This window comes from Pelobates fuscus, chromosome 10 (genome assembly GCF_036172605.1).
Source record: "Pelobates fuscus isolate aPelFus1 chromosome 10, aPelFus1.pri, whole genome shotgun sequence".
Lineage (NCBI taxonomy): Eukaryota > Metazoa > Chordata > Amphibia > Anura > Pelobatidae > Pelobates > Pelobates fuscus.
The window spans coordinates 39,782,948-39,801,636 of NC_086326.1; the positions used below are offsets into that span (position 1 = coordinate 39,782,948).

Below are 18,689 nucleotides of genomic sequence, written 5' to 3' on the forward strand. Positions count from 1 at the left end.
CCCCAAAATCAGCACATTGAGAGACATTCTATAGAGAATTAAAAGACCTCTCAGAAAGAGAATAATCTCAGAAAGACATCACTGAAAGGCAACACATAATGTTTTTTTTTTTTTTCCTGAGAGGCATTGTAAAGAGACATCATTGAGAAAGACAGTCAGGAGAGGAATGTAAAAGAGACAACACTGACTGGCAGTTACTAAGCGACAGCACGGCAGTCAATTACTAAGAGACATCACTGATAGGTATCATCAGTAAGATACCTTTCACACAAGGAACACTAATAGACAGCACTGGCAGGTAGCACTTGGAGACACCTGTGACAGGGAGACAACATTGTCAATTGCACTAGTACTGACAGATACTGACAGATAGCACTAAGAGACAGCATTGAAAGACAGCCAAGGGATATGGTATTGTCAGACAGTTACTAAGATACATAGGAGAGGGTACTGACAGCCAATCAATAAGAGACAGCACTGGCTGGTATCACTGTGAGACACCAATGACAGGCAGTTACTAAGAGACAGCCTTATCAATTGCACTAGAAGACAGTTCTGATAGCCAGTTACATAGAGACAGCATTGACTGACAGCACAAGAGGCAGTACTGATAGAGAGCACACAGAGAGTGCTGACAGAGAGCTCTCCTGCACAATACAGAAACACTGCTTTGATACATTATACAGAGACCATTGAGAGATGTGAGAGGAGAATGTTCTGAAAGACAGTGACACAGCACAGAGACACTCCAGAGAGACATACAAGGCATCCTTAGGGCCTTGTACAGAGAGACAGCCCCGAGAGTCACTTAAAATACCACTGATAGGCCACACTGAGAAATCACATAAAGAGAGTTCAGAGATCCCTGAGACACCGCACTTATAGATCCTAGATCATCAGCACTCTAGATATCAAGTCACTACATCTCCCATAATGCTCTTAAAAGACATATTGTTGGGAAAGCATCAGGGGAGATATAGTCCACAAAATTAATATTGGCAAAGGCTGCGTACCCCTGTCTTAAATGAACACCTAGTGTGTATTTTTTATACTGCTGGCTACCATTAGACATGGTTTTATACTGAGTTTTAGGTTTATAATTTTTTTATTTTATTTTTTATTAAAGCTGTTACTTTGAAACAATTTGCTGAATTAAAATTATTTTTCTTTATTATTTAGTAGTCAATAAATGTTAGCCATCTAAAAAAACAACAACATTGGGTGCCATTTTTATAATGCAAGAGACAATATGGAGGAAAGGGTGGGTATGGCGGGTTAGCGTGAGAGACATTCTAAGGAGAGCACATTGTTATTGTGTGTAGAAACAAATCCATGTGTGAGGGCATGAGCATTAGAGAGAAAATCTAGGGGGTATTATGCATCAAGGGTTGGGTTTACTTTTTGTGCATTTCTGGTGCTTTTCCTATTTTGTGTCTATTTATTCCTCCCTTTTTTAATCCTTACTGCGCCTATTATGTCATTTATTATGTTCCATTTTTTTCTTTTTATTTTGGTAAAGAAATTTGTATAATGTATAAAAAAAAAAACATTTTACCAAAGTGTGCCATTTTTCTGGCAACTTTTTCCATCCCCGTGAGAGTTTTCTTTGACAAATGAGCAACTTTCACTATATTATTTTTAGTTTAAGAAATAAAAATGCCACCATTTTATAAAGGTGAACCAAAAGTTTCATACTTAAAGGAACACTATAGTGTTAGGAATACAAAAAAAGTATCCCTAACGCTATGTGCTGGACTACCTATTCAGGTGTCCAGCCCCTCACAGAATGAAGTTAAAAGGTATTTAACTCATACTTTCTCCTCCAGGGCTGAGATTATCAGTCTTGATTATCTCAGCCAATCGGATGCTTTTCCATAGGAAAACATTGGGAGGCAAATGCCAATGCACAGCAAAACACAAATGTGACAATTTTTATGCACAACCTCCATAGAGCGATAGTGTGCAGAGTGTAACAGAGCGACAGTTCTGTGAATGATATGAATAGAATAATATGCAGAGAGATTACTGATAGATGGCCAGGTCACAAGTGTGTGTTGTGACAGTACAGACTATATAACAATTACCCTTGGTCTTTTAATCACCTAGCAACTCCCCAGTATAATAGAGACATCCAAATAGATCTGCCTTACTCTTTACAGAAACACTGGATACAGTCACAAAGCGAGATTGTTCTTGGATACCTCGAGACGTTCTGGTTTTACAGCAAGACATCTTAGAAGCTAACAATGATCCGGGGATATCTTTCTCTGGGGGTGCTGCTGATCAGTGCATTACTGCACTCTGTTACCTGCAACAAAGGTCAGTATTGGTCTTTAAAAATCACAAAATTAACCAGCGTCTACCGGTAATGAGCAGTAATGTTATAAGGAATGGGGGAAAGACACTGACTAATTAATGCAATATGTGTGCATGCGCACAATATCTATGTTATGTGCAAAGATTGCATGCATGCACCTAATATATATCACATGTGAACGCAGAATGTGTGTATGTAAAAAACATAGAAAGCATGAATAAAGAGCTAGGGGGTGTGTACAGAACACGTACAGTGTGAAATAGTGATACTAATATATGCTGAAAAAGACTCACGTCTTATTGTGTTCAGTATTTACTGCTGGTACAAAAAAAAAATGTTTAAAAAAACTAAATGGATTTTAAATTGTGCTTGCCAAAAAGGAAACACAATTCTGGCAAACAGATTTATGGCTTTATGAGCAAAATATGAATGTTTCGATTTCCGACTGAAGCAATCCAATTCTGTTTTGCCCACCCCAAAAAAATGCAAACTATTTTATAGCCATCTACTGAATTTGATAAAATAACCGTTCTGGGCCAACAATTGCATTTCATTGTTCTTACTGTGAAAACTCTTTCCACTCCTGTAGGTGAAATGAAACGATAACCTCTTGCACTCTGTAATGTACTGTGAAATAGGCACTCAAAGCCGTTTAATGGTTATTAACAATGTCAACAAGCCCATCGTTCCAATACTACTCTTACTGTATTTTACCAGTGAAAGTGGGCCCTATATGCTACATTCAACACTAACAGGGTTATTTTCTAAAGTGAGAATTATCAGGAAATCAAAGTGAATGCATTGTGACTTTCACATTTAGGGCCAGAATAGCTGAATTGGAATAAATCCCCACGTCAGCTATGCTTCCAGTTTGCAATTGTAGTCTAAAATCTGAAATTCACATTGAATTCACTTTGAAATCCTGAGAATTCCCGCTGTAGTAATTAACTCTGTAAAAATTCCGAAATGTCATTTCCCAAGATTTATAATATTATCGAGATTATTCAATAAAGGCCAAATGGCCCAGTACTGAATGGGGCAAAAACGTCAGGCTTTATACGGGTCCACTCGGACTGTAAAATCCAGACATTGTTCATTGTCTAGATTCTGTAAGTTGGACCCCAAACATTTGGTTTAGATTTCAGCTTAATGAAGCAGTTTTGGTGTATAGAACATGCCCCTGCAGCCTCTCTGCTCAATCCTCTGCCATTTAGGAGTTAAATCCCTTTGTTTATGAACCCTAGTCACACCTCCCTGCATGTGACTTGCACAGCCTTCCATAAACACTTCCTGTAAAGAGAGCCCTATTTAGGCTTTCTTTATTGCAAGTTCTGTTTAATTAAGATTTTCTTATCCCCTGCTATGTTAATAGCTTGCTAGACCCTGCAAGAGCCTCCTGTATGTGATTAAAGTTCAATTTAGAGATTGAGATACAATTATTTAAGGTAAATTACATCTGTTTGAAAGTGAAACCAGTTTTTTTTTTCATGCAGGCTCTGTCAATCATAGCCAGGGGAGGTGTGGCTAGGGCTGCATAAACAGAAAGAAAGTTATTTAACTCCTAAATGACAGTGAATTGAGCAGTAAAATTGCAGGTGAATGATCTATACACTAAAACTGCTTTATTTAGCTAAAGTAATTTAGGTGACTATAGTGTTCCTTTAACCCCTTAAGGACCAAACTTCTGGAATAAAAGGGAATCATGACGTGTCAGACATGTCATGTGTCCTTAAGGGGTTAAAGAAATATGCAATGAAATGAATGAAATGAAAATTAAAAAGGACATAAAATTACTTCTTGTTTTTTATTGCTAATCACATGATGTCAGCCTGTGAAAGAAGATTAACCCTTTAAGACCGGAGGGCGTACTATTACGCCCGATTTTAAGCGGCTCTAAACGCCGCCGGGCGTAATAGCACGCCCTCCGTTTTTTTTTTAACGTACCCGGTCGCCGGCTATCCCACGCCGGCGATCGCGGTTGGGGGGACTCCCAGGGAGCCCCCCGCGGCACGTCCGTCCTCCTGGGGCCCCCCCGGCCATGTGAGAGTGAGGTCCTTGCGAGGACCTCACAATCACATGGCCGGGTTAGCTGGCTCAGGCATTGCCATCAGGGGGACTAACTGTAATGACAGTTAGTCCCCCTGCTGGCTGGAAATAAAATCTAATTAATTAAAATAAGTGTAAAAAAATATATATATACTTAGATCATATATATATATCATATATATATGATCTAAGTATATATATATATATATATACACATATACATACACACACATACACTGTCTAGGTGTGTTAATTATATATATATACATATGAATATCAAATTACATGTAGACTGATACTGATTTAATATACATATAATTATTGTTATATATATTTATATATAATAAAAAAAATGTAAATGCGTTATAAAATAAAATAAAAAAAATAATTAAAAATAAATAATTAAAAAATATATCAATGTGTGTTATTTCATTCTAACTGTATTGTGATATTAATATATATATATTTATCAAAATACACATAGAACGAAATAATATATATATATCTATACACCTAAATATATACGTATATATCACTATATATTTACCTATATATAAATAAAAATATTTGTAAAAAATTATAAATATATACATATATGTACACATACGTATATGTTAAAAGGCCTGAACTTGTGGAGGCCTGAATTTGTGGGAGGAGTAAGTCCCCTACTTAAACTCCCAGCCCCTACTCACCTCTGCCTTTCAGCTGATTGTTTTGTCCCCATAGCAACCAGCACTTCCTGTCCAGCTTCCCTCCAGAATTTTTTCCTGTTTCCAGCAGTCAGACGTCCTGACCAGTCCTCCGCCCGTTTGAGGCCTTCCACTCGGTTCCCGGTCAAGGTACCCGGTTTCCGGTCACGAGACCGGCACGTTCACGTAAGTTAGGCGTAGGAAATAGCGCCCCGCTATTTCCCGCCGTTCGGGCCTAAAAACGTAGGGGTAGGCTCCCTCTATCATATTCGTACAAATACACGCTTTTTTAACAGATTTCAGTGTTCACGCCAAAACAGACGAACGCTCGGCACTTTATCACTGCTTTTACATATTCGTACGGAAGCTACCGAATCTATTATTATTTATATACACAGTAATATTATTACGGGCATTCTCTTATTTCCGTTTGGTCACCCAGGACCAATCTATTTCGTACGATTAAAACACAAAAACACCTTGCTCTAAATCCATATTCGGCTAGTTCTTATTCAAATAGGCTACAGTATGCACTAAGTTCTATTTCACGAATTCTACTTTTCTTTACGTATATTCCCTGTTCGGTCATATTGCTACTGATACCTTTTTTGTCAGTTTGGGGATATAATTAGCTTGTTTAAAAATCTGCCTTGTGATTTTCTTTCTATGTTAACCCGTTAATTTGTTTTACTACTTTTTAAAATATCCACGTCTATCATAAACGTACGGTTTCTACACACTGTGGCAGGATGGCCAGGCTCGTCACAAACTTCAAATGCAACAGTCAGGATAAAATAGTACTGCAGTTTATTGTCACTTTCCACAATATATACAAGGTTGTGCTCTCCCACAAAATAAAACAAAAAGAAAATAAATCCTACTCCAACTTGGAGACTTACTAAACAACAGTGTTACTAACTATCCAACTGGCCAGCTAATCTAGTTCCCAGTTTTAAACAAAATGAAATACAGCACTTTAAGCAGGTTTCACACAGTACCTTTGTCTCAGGCTTAACTGCCTCCTCTCTCCCAGCTGTTAGACTCTCTGATATCTTCAGAGGCTAACCTTTTAAAACCCTAGTGCTGGTTAATTACATTCACCTGGTATATAACATTCAAGGGGTGACTCCCACCAATTAACCCCATCATGCTGGGAATAGAGCACTCCAATCTATTACTAACATAGAAAGCCTCTATGACCTTGCCACAACACATATTTACCTATTAAACACTTAATTTTGTCACATATACTAATAAATACTGTTTATAAACACAATATCCGGCACATAAACGTCTGTACTATTCATTTTCCATATAATCACGCTGTCACATATTTTTGGCTTTACAGACTGCATCGGTTTCTCGCTTTTTCTGCGCTAAAGTTGTTTATTTCAAGGTCTTTTATTACAGGAACAGGTATTGTATTTTATCACTTTGCATTATAAAGCCATAGGCCTAAAATGTTTACATATTGGGTTTTATTACTTACCTCCACACCTGTCGTTAACTATGGAATTTTTCTTCGGTTAACCCTTAGCTCCAGTATTATTCTAGGCTTCCCCCGGTTCTACACAGTTAAACCGTTTCGCATAACGTAATTTCTTTATGTCAAACCAAGGTATAGTTCACAACTCGTTTGTTAATACAGCTCATATAAAACCTATCACGGTCTCAAGTTCATTACTACTTTTCCACAGGCTTACGCCCACGGTACGTTAATTCTTTACTATTATTTCTACTCAGACATACGGTCATACAGCCATCAGGCTCCGGAAAACACCAAAACCTGACCCGGTACTCAGCCATACCTTCAGGTACTTACGTCTATACCCAAATACGTCCAATCGTCACCCCACGGCCTCATCCAGCCTTCTCACAAATATCTATTTCAGCCCAGTCACACACTTAAACCTTCCAGATCCCTCAATGCAGGATCTCACGTTGCGCCCCTAACAAACAACCTACTCCCAATTCAAATCATACGCCACCACGATACGCATAAATACGTCAACATCTGTCTTAAAGCCTCAGGACTCTTCCTCAAGGACCGCATAAGACGAGACTTACCACACTTATTACCACCAGAAGGTTCCAGATACCATTCGCAAGAAGTCAAGGTTAGTATCTACACAACATTCCAGTCCTCTCACCTTATCCTTAAATATACAATCGAACTGGCTACAGGGTCTAGGCTAATGCCTTAGCGCACCCTATCAGAAAACTCGTCCCAGCGAGGCCTTCCATCCCCCCCCCACCTCAACACGGAGGTACGGCCCCACGCCCAAATCATAGTTACAAGCCTCGCATGCCCTACTACAGGGCGCTAGTCAGGGCCTCACCTGTCACGGCCACACGTTTTGATTTCTCTCTACTGTCACCGAGAGGCCAACATCCCGCCACCACGTCTGTGGCAACTACGTCATAAGCCAAATCATAGGTAGAGCCTCTCACCGCCACTTGGCATTAGCAGGGCCTCACCTATCCAAACATTCAACAGTTAAGTTTTTCGCTTTGGCATCTAGCATTACAGTCCAGTTCTTCCATATACACCACCCCACATACCCCGCCTACTTACCTTACGCCCCTTCTAATATATCTTTCACATAATCATTCCTTTTAGAATGTCCCAAGAACCTATTCCAACCAAAGAATTGACAGAAGAAACTCCATTCACGCCTACCAGACCCGGGTCTCCAGGCGAATCACTCACTCTTTCAACCCCCACGTCCTTGAGAGCATGGACTATTCCCAAAATTACGGCCGAGCTTAGGCTCAGGGGAATCCCCTTTCCGGCCACAGCTAGGAAGGCTGAACTTTATAGGCTACTTACTCACCAAGCCCCCGAGCCCAGGCCAGGGACTAGCTCTCAAGGACAACCACCAAGCAACAGCACGGCCACCCAGGATACCCTGGCAGAGATCTTGGCCAATCTACAGACCCTCAATAGCAGGCTATCTAAGGTGGAAAGCGCCATCTCCTCCCCAGGTACTACCACGGTAGTCCCAGTCGCTTTCACGGCTGTACCTACTATACCAACATACCCTCCTATACTCCCCCCTCCAGCACCGGGCACAGCCATTACACCATTTGAGTCACCAGCACACTCCGTCCCTGACTCTATCAGGAAAGATATCCTAGACGGGAAGGATGTGTGTCTGGTGTCCTTGCTCATAGCCTCACAGGATGTACTTGAGAACAAGGCATTCAATTATGGTGATATCTCTGTGGTGCTCAAGACAAGGGATCCCAGGCTTAATCATCTGGTGGATTATCTCACCACAGGGTTCACTAAAGGGTTTCTCACGGGTATTGTAGCCATTCCCCCAGGTACACTAGAATGCCCTAATCTCCAGTCAGCACGTTTAGACCCAGTCTCCATAGACACTCTCATTGCCTCTGAAATCACCAACGGTTTCATGATCGGCCCCTTCACCTCTTCACCATTCTCCTCCTGGCACACTAACCCCATTGGTATTGCTATTCACAAATATTCTAATAAAAAAAAAAAAAAAAAGTCTAATTATTGATTTATCGGCACCGCACTCCTCTTTTGTTCCAAGCATAAACGCACTCATTCCAGCAGACAAATTCTCACTTCAGTACGTAACCATCGACGACGCCATACAGTCCATCATATCGTCTGGTAATCGAGCCTGGCTTAGCAAAACGGACATCACAAACGCGTTTAAATTACTACCCATGCACCCCTCACTCTGGCACTTACACGGTGTTAAATGGCGAGGGAAATATTACTTCTCTACACGACTCACTTTCGGTTCTCGAAGCAGCCCCAAACTGTTCGACATTTTCGCAGAGTCACTATGCTGGCTGCTTCTGAACGTCACCAGGTGTCACTCCGTTATCCACTACCTCGACGACTTTTTACTAATAGAGCCAGGGTCACCTTCACCCACAGCAATCAGAAGCACTACTGCACTATTTTCCACACTTGGAGTCCCTTTGTCCACAGCCAAAACTATAGGCCCCACAACTAAATTGACCTTTCTGGGGATAGAACTGGACTCGGTTAACCTCAGAGCTAGCCTCCCCCACGACAAACTGTCACGTTTGAGAGGGGAGATGACTTGTTCCTGCGGAATGATGTTTGCACTAGAAAAGAACTTCAGTCCCTTCTCGGATCCCTGAACTTTGCGATGCGCATCATTCCGTAGGGAAGGTCTTTCATATCCAGACTCCTTTGCCTGCTGCACGGAGTTCCGGACTCTGGCACAGTTTCTTTGGACCCCCACGCCAAGGCTGACTTAGCTATGTGGGGGAAGTTTTTGAAGGACTGGAATGGAATCTCCATGTTTATTCCCCCTCTCTCCACCTCTTCACCCATCATCCACACAGACGCAGCAGCCAATACCGGTTTTGCTGCCATTTTTGGGAACCACTGGTTCAGGGGCCATTGGCCCACTGATACGGATGCCTTGCCAGGATTCAGAGAGACCTCAGCACTATTTGAAATTTATCCCATTGTGGCGGCCGCACACACCTGGGGTCATCTCTGGTCTGGCAAGGCAGTCAAATGCTACTCTGATAACTCGGCAGCTTGTGAAATCGTGAACAAAGGGCGATCATCTTCCCTGACCATCATGCGGCTGATTCGCAAGCTGACCTGGTTGGCAGCATCCGGCCAGTTTCACTTAGTTTGTTTTCACATCCCGGGTATTCACAACACGGCCGCTGACACTCTTTCTCGTTCTCAATTTCAGGCATTTTCTCAGGCACTCCCAACGGCTCACCTACAACCATCCAGGACACCACGGTTCCACGATCTAATCCTGGATTAAGCACACTCTTGAACCACGCTAGAGCACTCACTCACCAAGCATTATCACCAAACACGGCTATCACTTACAATAGGGCTCTTAATATATTTAATAAATTCACAGCAGAGTTCGGTTTACAAGGTGACTTCTCTATTCAAACCATGGTGGCTTTTGCCTCTTTTTTTCCACCTACACCTTAAACTATCTCACAACACCATTAAACTATATCTCACGGGGGTCCAGCACCACAGCTTCACCTTTTTTTTTCCTAACACACCTTTCCTGTCTTCATACCGCGTCAAAAAGGTTTTGAAAGGAATATCAAAGGTTTCACCTCCACTCTCTACCATTAGATTACCTATAGATGGGCCTATCTTCAGGTCACTTAGCAATCTCCTTGACACAGCCCCATTCGACATCGGCACAAATACGGTGATCAAATCTGCTTTATATCTCGCTTTCTACGGTTTTCTCAGACCTAGAGAGTTCACCGTAATTTGTCAAGGAGATACGAAGCTAAGACTTAAAATATCACACCTCACTAAAATAGAGGATCACTACCAACTTTCGATCCCTACAACTAAAACCAACCGGTCACTACACCCTACTATAATTCCTCTCTTCCCTACTGATAATGCCTGGTGTCCGGTAAAAGTACTAGACCACCTACGGTCAACTCTGCACGGTCACCTACTGGACTCTCCGCTCTTAACACTACAAGGGCACCCGTTAACCACAGCAAAATTGATGGTTCATATCAGAATTCTGTTATCTAAGCTCGGACACAACCCGATTGCATTCTCTAGGCACTCCTTCCGTATAAGAGCCACCTCTGCAGCCTCTAGCACTAACACACCGGTCCATATCATCAAGAGACTGGGGCGGTGGAAATCCTCCATATATACTGCATATATTCCACAGCCGGAGAAAGAGCTTCGCCAAGCTTTCAGCAACTTGGTTTTGTAAAAAATGCAATAAAGTGTGTATTTCTCGAATTTATCTTTTTGCCCTCTTTTATTTACAGGCCCACTCGTACGTTGGTTTCGGCACACCACAACCAACTTTGCTCACAGTTACTATCCATTACGTATTTAAATTCCGAGCACAAGTTAAAAGGCCTGAACTTGTGGAGGCCTGAATTTGTGGGAGGAGTAAGTCCCCTACTTAAACTCCCAGCCCCTACTCACCTCTGCCTTTCAGCTGATTGTTCCCACCCACCTACACCCTGTTATAATTACATTCTCCTTGGTGGGCCCTCTTTTATTTACAGGCCCACTCGTACGTTGGTTTCGGCACACCACAACCAACTTTGCTCACAGTTACTATCCATTACGTATTTAAATTCCGAGCACAAATATATACATATATTAATTCTACACATATATTTATGTAATATTTTTACATAATTAGGTATCTTAATTAATTACAATTAGCGGGACCTGCCTGACAACCCATGCTGAAAGTAAAGGGAATTTAATTTGCTAGCACTATATTTAACCCTATAACTTTCCAAGACACCATATAACCTGCACATGGGGGGTACTGTTCTACTCGGGAAACTTCGCTGAACACAAATATTAGTGTTTCAAAACAGTAAAATGTATTACAACGATAATATCGCCAGTAAAAGTGAAGTTTTTTGCATTTTTCACACACAAACAGCACTTACACGGACGATATTATTGCTGTGATACTTTTTACTGTTTTGAAACACAAATATTTGTGTTCAGTGAAGTCTCCTGAGTACAACAGTACCCCTCATGTACAGGTTTTATGGTGTTTTAAAAAGTTACAGCGTCAAATATAAGGCTTGTGTTTCATTTTTTTTACATTAAAATTCGCCAGATTGGTTACATTGCCTTTGAGACCCTATGGTAGCCCAAGAATGAAAATTACCCCTATGATGGCATACCATTTGCAAACAGGGTATGTCCAGTCTTTTTTAGTAGCCACTTAGTCACAAACACTGGCCAAAATTGGCGTTTTTTGCATTTTTCACACACAAACAAATACTAACGCTAACTTTGGCCAGTGTTTGTGACCAAATGGCTACTAGAAAAGACTGGACATACCCCATTTGCAATAACTTGGGTTGTCTACTATTGCAAATGGTATGCCATTATGGGTGTAAATTTTATTCCTGGGCTACTATACAGTCCCAAAGGCAACGTAACCAATCTGGCAAATTTCAATTTCAAATGTAACGTGCTATATTTGACCCTGTAACTTCCAAAAACACCATAAAACCTGTACATAGGGGGTACTGTTTTACACGTGAGACTTTGCTGAATACAAATATGTGTATTTTATTGCAGTAAAAGCAAACAGTATTATGACATTGACAGTTAAAATGTCATGTAGAACTAAAAAAATAACAACATTTCTTATTTTCTCCCATTTTTTTCATATTAAATTATGTTTCATAGCTAAATCTTTGATATTAAATGTAAGCCCTGTTTCCCCTGAATAAAATTATATATAATAAGGGGGGGTGCATTTAATATGAAAGAGGTGAATTACGGTTGGACAGACATATTGCGCAAATGCCAGGTTTTGTTTACGTTTTGTTTTGTTCACAACGTGTACATTTGGCTCAGTCCTTAAGGGGTTAACAATGTAATTATGGTTTAGGCACAATGTTAAGACCATAAGGGATATTTACTAAAGTTAGAATGTTTTGAATTCTTAGTAAATTTCAAATTACAAATTTGGCACAACTTCAGAATTTTTCAATAAAAACTCACTTCACTCTATCTTTAAACCAGTTTTAAATTTCAGTAAAACATGAGGTTTTATCTATCTAAACTATTTTTTAAAACAATTTAGAGATTGCAGATTTACAAATTAAAGCGAACCTCTTTGCGAGGAAATATCAACTGCTGTTACATAAACCAAGTGATCATATTTAGTGGAACAACCTGATCTACACATTATGTCCCATGCTGTTTTCTGTTCCCAAAAAAGAATTGTTCATTTGATATCATCAGTCCTGCATAAAAACCTGTTAATTCCTATTCATATTGAAAGCACTGTTTTAAAATGATATGCCTAAATATTATCCCTTAATAACCACTCAAATAATTTCACGTGGATGGTGAAAATCGATAAATCCTAGCCTGAGATTTTGATCACCTTTGTATCACTCCTTAAAAATAATAATAATAATTAAAAATAATGTATTGGTTATTACTTGTTATCACTAGACTACGCTTACAAAGTACCTGTACGTGTATATTTCTGGACATGGGTTTTTATTTTCCTTAAATATATTTAATTGTGTCTTACTGCGCATTATATTGTTTGTGTTAAAAACTTGTTGTTTATTCGTGTGTGTAAAGAATATGTGAATATACCAAACATAGGCCCAGATTTAATATTTTTGCATAAGCTTTTCAAATGATTTTATATTTTTGTTAAAGCATCACTATAGTGTCAGGAAAACAAACCCCTTCAGCAGCTTACCTTTATCCAGCACCGGGCTCCCTCGGCGCTGGTGACTTCTCCTCCCCCGCCGATGTCAGTTCCCCTCTGCGTGATGGAAGCGAAATGTGCCTCCAGCGTCGCAGATGCGCCTCTGTCCAGAAGACATCCACTAGAGGCTGGATTAACCCCAAATGTAAACATAGCAGTTTCTCTGAAACTGCTATGTTTGCATTTGAAGGGTTAAAACCTGAGGGACCTGGCACTCAGACCACTTCATTGAGCTGAAGTGGTCTGGGTGACTATAGTGTCCCTTTAAACTTTGATAAACTTTTTAAAGGATTTAGAAAAAATATTTTAATATGTTTATTTTAATATTTTTAAAATATAATATATTTTTTTATATTTTATTATTTAGAAAAAATAATTGTATCAATGTATCCAAATATCAAATTGGGGCCACAGTTATTGAGGAAAATCAAATTCACTCAGAATTATTGGTAAAAGCTAACACTGTATCCATTATAATGTGGTATATTAAACATATTTAAATCATTTTAAAACATAATACTATTATGGACAGAATCTAGTAGTAAGTAATTTTTTTATGGAAAATATAAAAATATAAAAATGTATTGAGTAAAATTTTATGTGCATAAAAAATGTGCATAAATATTGGGTAAATTGAACTACGTATCATATACTATTGAGAAAATCATTTCATTGGATATTTTCAGGAACATCTAATATAAATATTTATTATTGTGAAAATCTATCAATGTATCTTTCTATGAAGAGAAAATGTTAACCATGTGACAGTAATTTTGCAAAATCTAGCAACATAACCAACTATAACTAACTTGTATTATTGAGGGGCAACAAAATAACAATGTAGCCAAAATCAGGTGAAAATCTTGCATTTTAATCAGTGCTAAGGACAAACAATCTAGTCAGTCACATGGTGGACTTTTAGCATGCTTTAGTATTGTGGGAAACCTCAACAATTAAATTAGTATTGTTGAGAGAATTAATCAATTTATCCTCTACAAGTAGAGAACATGATGGATACAATCAATTATTTTAGCCTGAACTTTAGCTAAACCAAACAAGCAATGTATCTAATATATTTAATGTTATTGGGGAGATCTTGCACTTTATTTAACATTATGGTGGGGCTATATAAATATCTTTATACAAAGGGATATATAATAATCTCTTACCCGACTACCAACGGTAAGGATATGAAGCCGCTCCAGCAATGCCTACAATCCCAAATAAATTTTTCAATTAACTTACTCATAGAAGGTCAAGTTTTGATTGACATACACCACAGATGCCATTAGCAAACAATGCATGTTCACGGGTTCTGTCACCAGAAATTGTCTATGCCGCTACAGTACATATTTTAACAGCGTCCTACACCTTGCGCTGGTCATCATTATAGAAAGGTGAAAAAAACTATTTGTAGCTATCCGTGGGAATAAGAACGCACAGAATTCCTTGGCGTAAAGATGGGACCATCCTGGAAATCACGGATCTTGATTGCCTGCTGAGATTACATGCTATCTGTGGCTTTTTTTTAATATCAGCCAGTTACTGTGACCAAGGACATACAAATTGTAATGCTATTCAAAGATGGCCACTTCCACATTGAAATACTGCTCATTGAATATGTCTTTAATGTTTATTCGATATATGAAAATATCTGTTGAAAATATTGTTGTTGTTATTTTTTTTTTAATTCTTTATTTTCCGTGCAAAATGTATTGGTTTTACAACTTTTTGCCGCAATGGCCATATCAAAAAATCAACAGTATAACATGTTACAGGTGATGCATATTGAAGGTACATTTTGGCACATGTTTTTGTTATAGCAGGGCTATTGGGTTTTAACGGTGTGTAGTCGCTACCTAATAGTAGTGTGTGAGACATTCAGTAGACGTTGTCACCACTGACTTGGCCTGGTCGTATTGGTATGCCTCAAGCACCGAGTCTATTGAGACTGGTGTTCGTCGGTGCCCTCTGCCAGGCGATAATACTGGGGTATTTCTCCGTGGGCGGAGCAGGGCTTAGCGTGTGTACCTATGAGATAGTCGAGTAGGCTTCCGTCGTGTGGTGACTCGCTAGGTGAGGTCTATTCGTGGGTGGTCTAGTCGTGTATGTTAGGTCCGAGCCAAGGAGGGTTTAGCTAAAGTGGGTCCTTACATGTCTATTGCGAAGCCTGTGGTGGCAGCCTACCTGTTCCGTCTGATTGTGACTTTGCTAGTGTCAGGCATTAGTGAGTGTGGGACCGCTTGGGAGGTATTTGGGCTCCATCGGTTGCTATTCCCCTGTAACCCAGGGGCGGGGGGGGGGGGAGGTAGGAGGGGTGTTCGAGCTCCGGATTGTGTGGAACCTTTCTTTTGGTTGGGGTTTGGGCAGTGTGAGAGAATGTCCTGTAGAACTTGTATTGTCCCGTTTTTCAACTGGGGTTGAGTGAAGTAGGTTTCCAGTTAGGTAGTCTCTTCTTGTAGTTCCCCGTTGTCAGGAGCTTCTCCGCTCTTCGCTGGCCCTCGCCGGTGGCTTGAAGGTACATTAGTGCGCTGGTTCTTTAGACCCAATGTGTTTAGCAGTGCCGGTCCTTCTGCAGGGTCCGAGATTTTGTAGTGTTTTCCCTCTTTGGTTACCCATAAGGTCTGTGGCGTCGCCCACCGGTAGTTAATGCCTGCTTCCTGGAGGGTTGCAGTGAGTGGCCTCATGGTCTTGCGCCATATGAGAGTGTCTCTGCTCAAGTCCTGGAATAGGGAAAGTTGGCTATTTTCAAACTCAAAGGGGGTTTGTCCTCGAAATGCTGCCATTAGTCCCAGTTTGTCGGTCATAGTGCAACAGCGCAGGATAACATCTCATGGTGCTGAGGTGGGGGCCTTGGGCGATTTTGCAATCCTATATACTCCATCAAACTGAAATTGCTTGGCTTGCTTGGATGGCAGGATCGTTGCCACCAGGCGCCTGACGAAGTGGGGCAGCTCTTCCAGTTGCAGGTTTTTCAGGGCCTGTGATGTTTGCAGAGTGAGTACAGTTTCCCCAAGGGATTGCAGGTCTTGCTTCAAGTCCGCCAGGCCTGTTTCTGTTGCCAGTGTGCGGGCTGTTACAGATTGTACTTCTGCGGTGAGTACTGCCAGATCCTTCTCCCACATGCTTTTAAGGTTGTCCTGTAAGCTCGTAAGCATTTCACGGATGTCGCTTCTGGAGGCAGGAGTGTGGTCACTTGTCTTCGGCGTTGCCTCCTGAGGGTGAGCAGTGTAGGGGAGAGGGTCTGTGCGGTCTCCTGGTCTTGGTAGTGCCTTTACCAGGTGAGTATTAGAGGGGAGGTTGCCTGCGTTGTCTCCCTCCATCGGACAGGCCGGCGGTGTCAGGTTCACTGGGGATGGTGGGGTCTGCAGCATTAAGCTTATGTCCCTCTGTGTTTTCGTGTCGTGTAGGGGCTGCTTTTGCGACCTGCGCCCCATATCACTTGCCTCAGTTATGTCGGGATAGTCCGGTGTGTAATGCGGGCTGAATCCCCACGCAAGTCCAGCCGCGTGTCCGCACCCGGGGTAGGCCTTGGCGCCTCGTTTTCGGGTTTTCCTGCCCGGTGTGGAAAAGAAGGGCATCTGTGGGCTCAGTACGCTGTGCTGAAGCCGGTACCCTCGGTGTGAGGTGAGTTTTTTGACGGGTTCCGAGTATTTTTTTTTTTTTTAAATTCTTTATTTTTGAGCAGACGATTTTGAGATTTACCGTATAAGCTTTTACATTCATGCATATGATATCACATTTGCTGGTATAATTTTACAGAGTGTCAGCGGTTGGAGTTACATTATACATTTTATATACGTTTCTTTTCCTGTATACATTTTCGTCGTCTGTTTTTTTCTATTTTGTTGGCAAGCAAAATCAACTATGTACAATAGCATGTAGTTAGAGGGTAGAGTTGGGAAATAGTATGTCGGTCTCTGGCCCCGGAGGGTGTGTGACCGTTTACCCGCTTCCCTTTAGTTGTTACTGCTGGTAGATGTTGTGATTTATTCCCTCATTTGCAGTTTATGAGTTACTAGAGCTTGCATTCAGTAAAAGAAAGTTAAGAGGAAAGTAAAAGTAAAGTAGTAAGAGACAAGTACCTAGATATCCGTTGTTGCTGAGGTTGCGTTTTCTTTGTGTTTTTCGAGTTTGATCCCTCACACGTCCGGTGGTGGTGCCGCTGCCACCCGTCCGGGTGATGGGGTGATAGTAGGTAATAATCGTGTTTTTAGGTTTCCGCTTTTTGAGCCGCGTGGATGCTGCCCTGCTCCCCGGGTTGCTCCCCTAGGTGTCGTATTGTTCCCATAGGTCCCATACTTTTTGGAATTTAGGCATTGAATTTCGTACCTGGGCAGTTAATTTGTCCATTATATAGTTATCTCGCATTTTAGTTTTGACCAGGGATATACTCGGGAGGTCCGGACAAGACCATTTTTGTGCCAAGGCTCTGCGGGCCGCTAGGTAGAGCATATTGAGTAGCCTTTGTTCATGCCTGGGGAGGCCTTCAGTGGGTCTCGAGAGTAGGCATGCCCAAGGGTCCATTCCCATTCGTCGTTGTAGGATTTGGGAGCTAAGTTCTACTATATTGCGCCAGTAGTTTGCTACCTCTGGGCATTCCCACCACATATGAATATATGTTCCTTTCCCCCCACATCCATGCCAGCAGTCATCTGTGGGGTTCAATCCCATGTGTTTCTGTTTTACCGGTGTCATGTACCACCTAAGTAGTGTTTTATAGGATTGCTCTTGGAGTGTTATGCAGATTGTGGTTTTGGTGCATGCTTCCCATATCTCCTGCCATTCCGTGCCCTCTAGTGTCTCCCCCAGGTCGGTTTCCCACTGTTTGGTATAACGCAGTGCGTCTTCTCTGTCTGGGGCCCCTATGAGATGGTTGTACATTAGCGTGATGAGTTTGGTTTGTGTTGTCTCGTTGTAGCATAGTTTTTCGTAGAAAGTTAATGGTGTTAGGGCTGCTTTCCGTACGTCGGGTTTGTGTGCAAAGTCTCTGATTTGCATGTACCTAAAGTAGTCTCTGGTATGTAAGGTGGCTTTGGTGGCTAGGTGTTCATATGTGACCACTTGTTGGTTTATATATAGGTGGGTATATCTTTGGAGCCCTGTGGCTTCTATCCCCTTGTAGTCACCTGCCCTCATTCCCGGGGGGAAGGCCCTGTTTCTAAGGATCGGTGTCATGGGGGATAATTGGGTACTGAGGGTGTATTTTGTTTTAGTTTGGTCCCATATCTGAATGGAGTTGAGTATGGCTGGGTTTGCGGTTCTTAGCATGGCTCTTTGGGATTTGGGTGCCCATATGAAAAATTGTGGGAGGTCCTGACCTGTCATCAGTGACTCCAGGTCCACCCATCTTCGTTTTCCTGGTGGTGTGTGCCACTGTATTATCTGTGT

The 18,689-nt window shown here is 41.3% G+C and overlaps 2 protein-coding genes across 2 annotated transcripts in view; one reads left to right on the forward strand and one right to left on the reverse strand.

Annotated features, from left to right (window-relative positions):
- The window catches only part of RBP5 (retinol binding protein 5), a 37,197-nt gene extending 22,688 nt beyond the window's left edge, over nt 1-14,509 (reverse strand). Inside the window, exon 1 of the mRNA XM_063435206.1 lies at nt 14,468-14,509. The gene's annotated coding sequence lies outside the window, so the exon portion shown is untranslated. The remainder of the gene's footprint in view (nt 1-14,467) is intronic.
- The window catches only part of CLSTN3 (calsyntenin 3), a 63,191-nt gene that overhangs the window by 1,250 nt on the left and 43,252 nt on the right, over nt 1-18,689 (forward strand). Inside the window, exon 2 of the mRNA XM_063435192.1 lies at nt 2,160-2,319. Coding sequence (XP_063291262.1) covers nt 2,247-2,319 — 73 coding nt within the window. The 5' untranslated portion in view covers nt 2,160-2,246. The remainder of the gene's footprint in view (nt 1-2,159; nt 2,320-18,689) is intronic.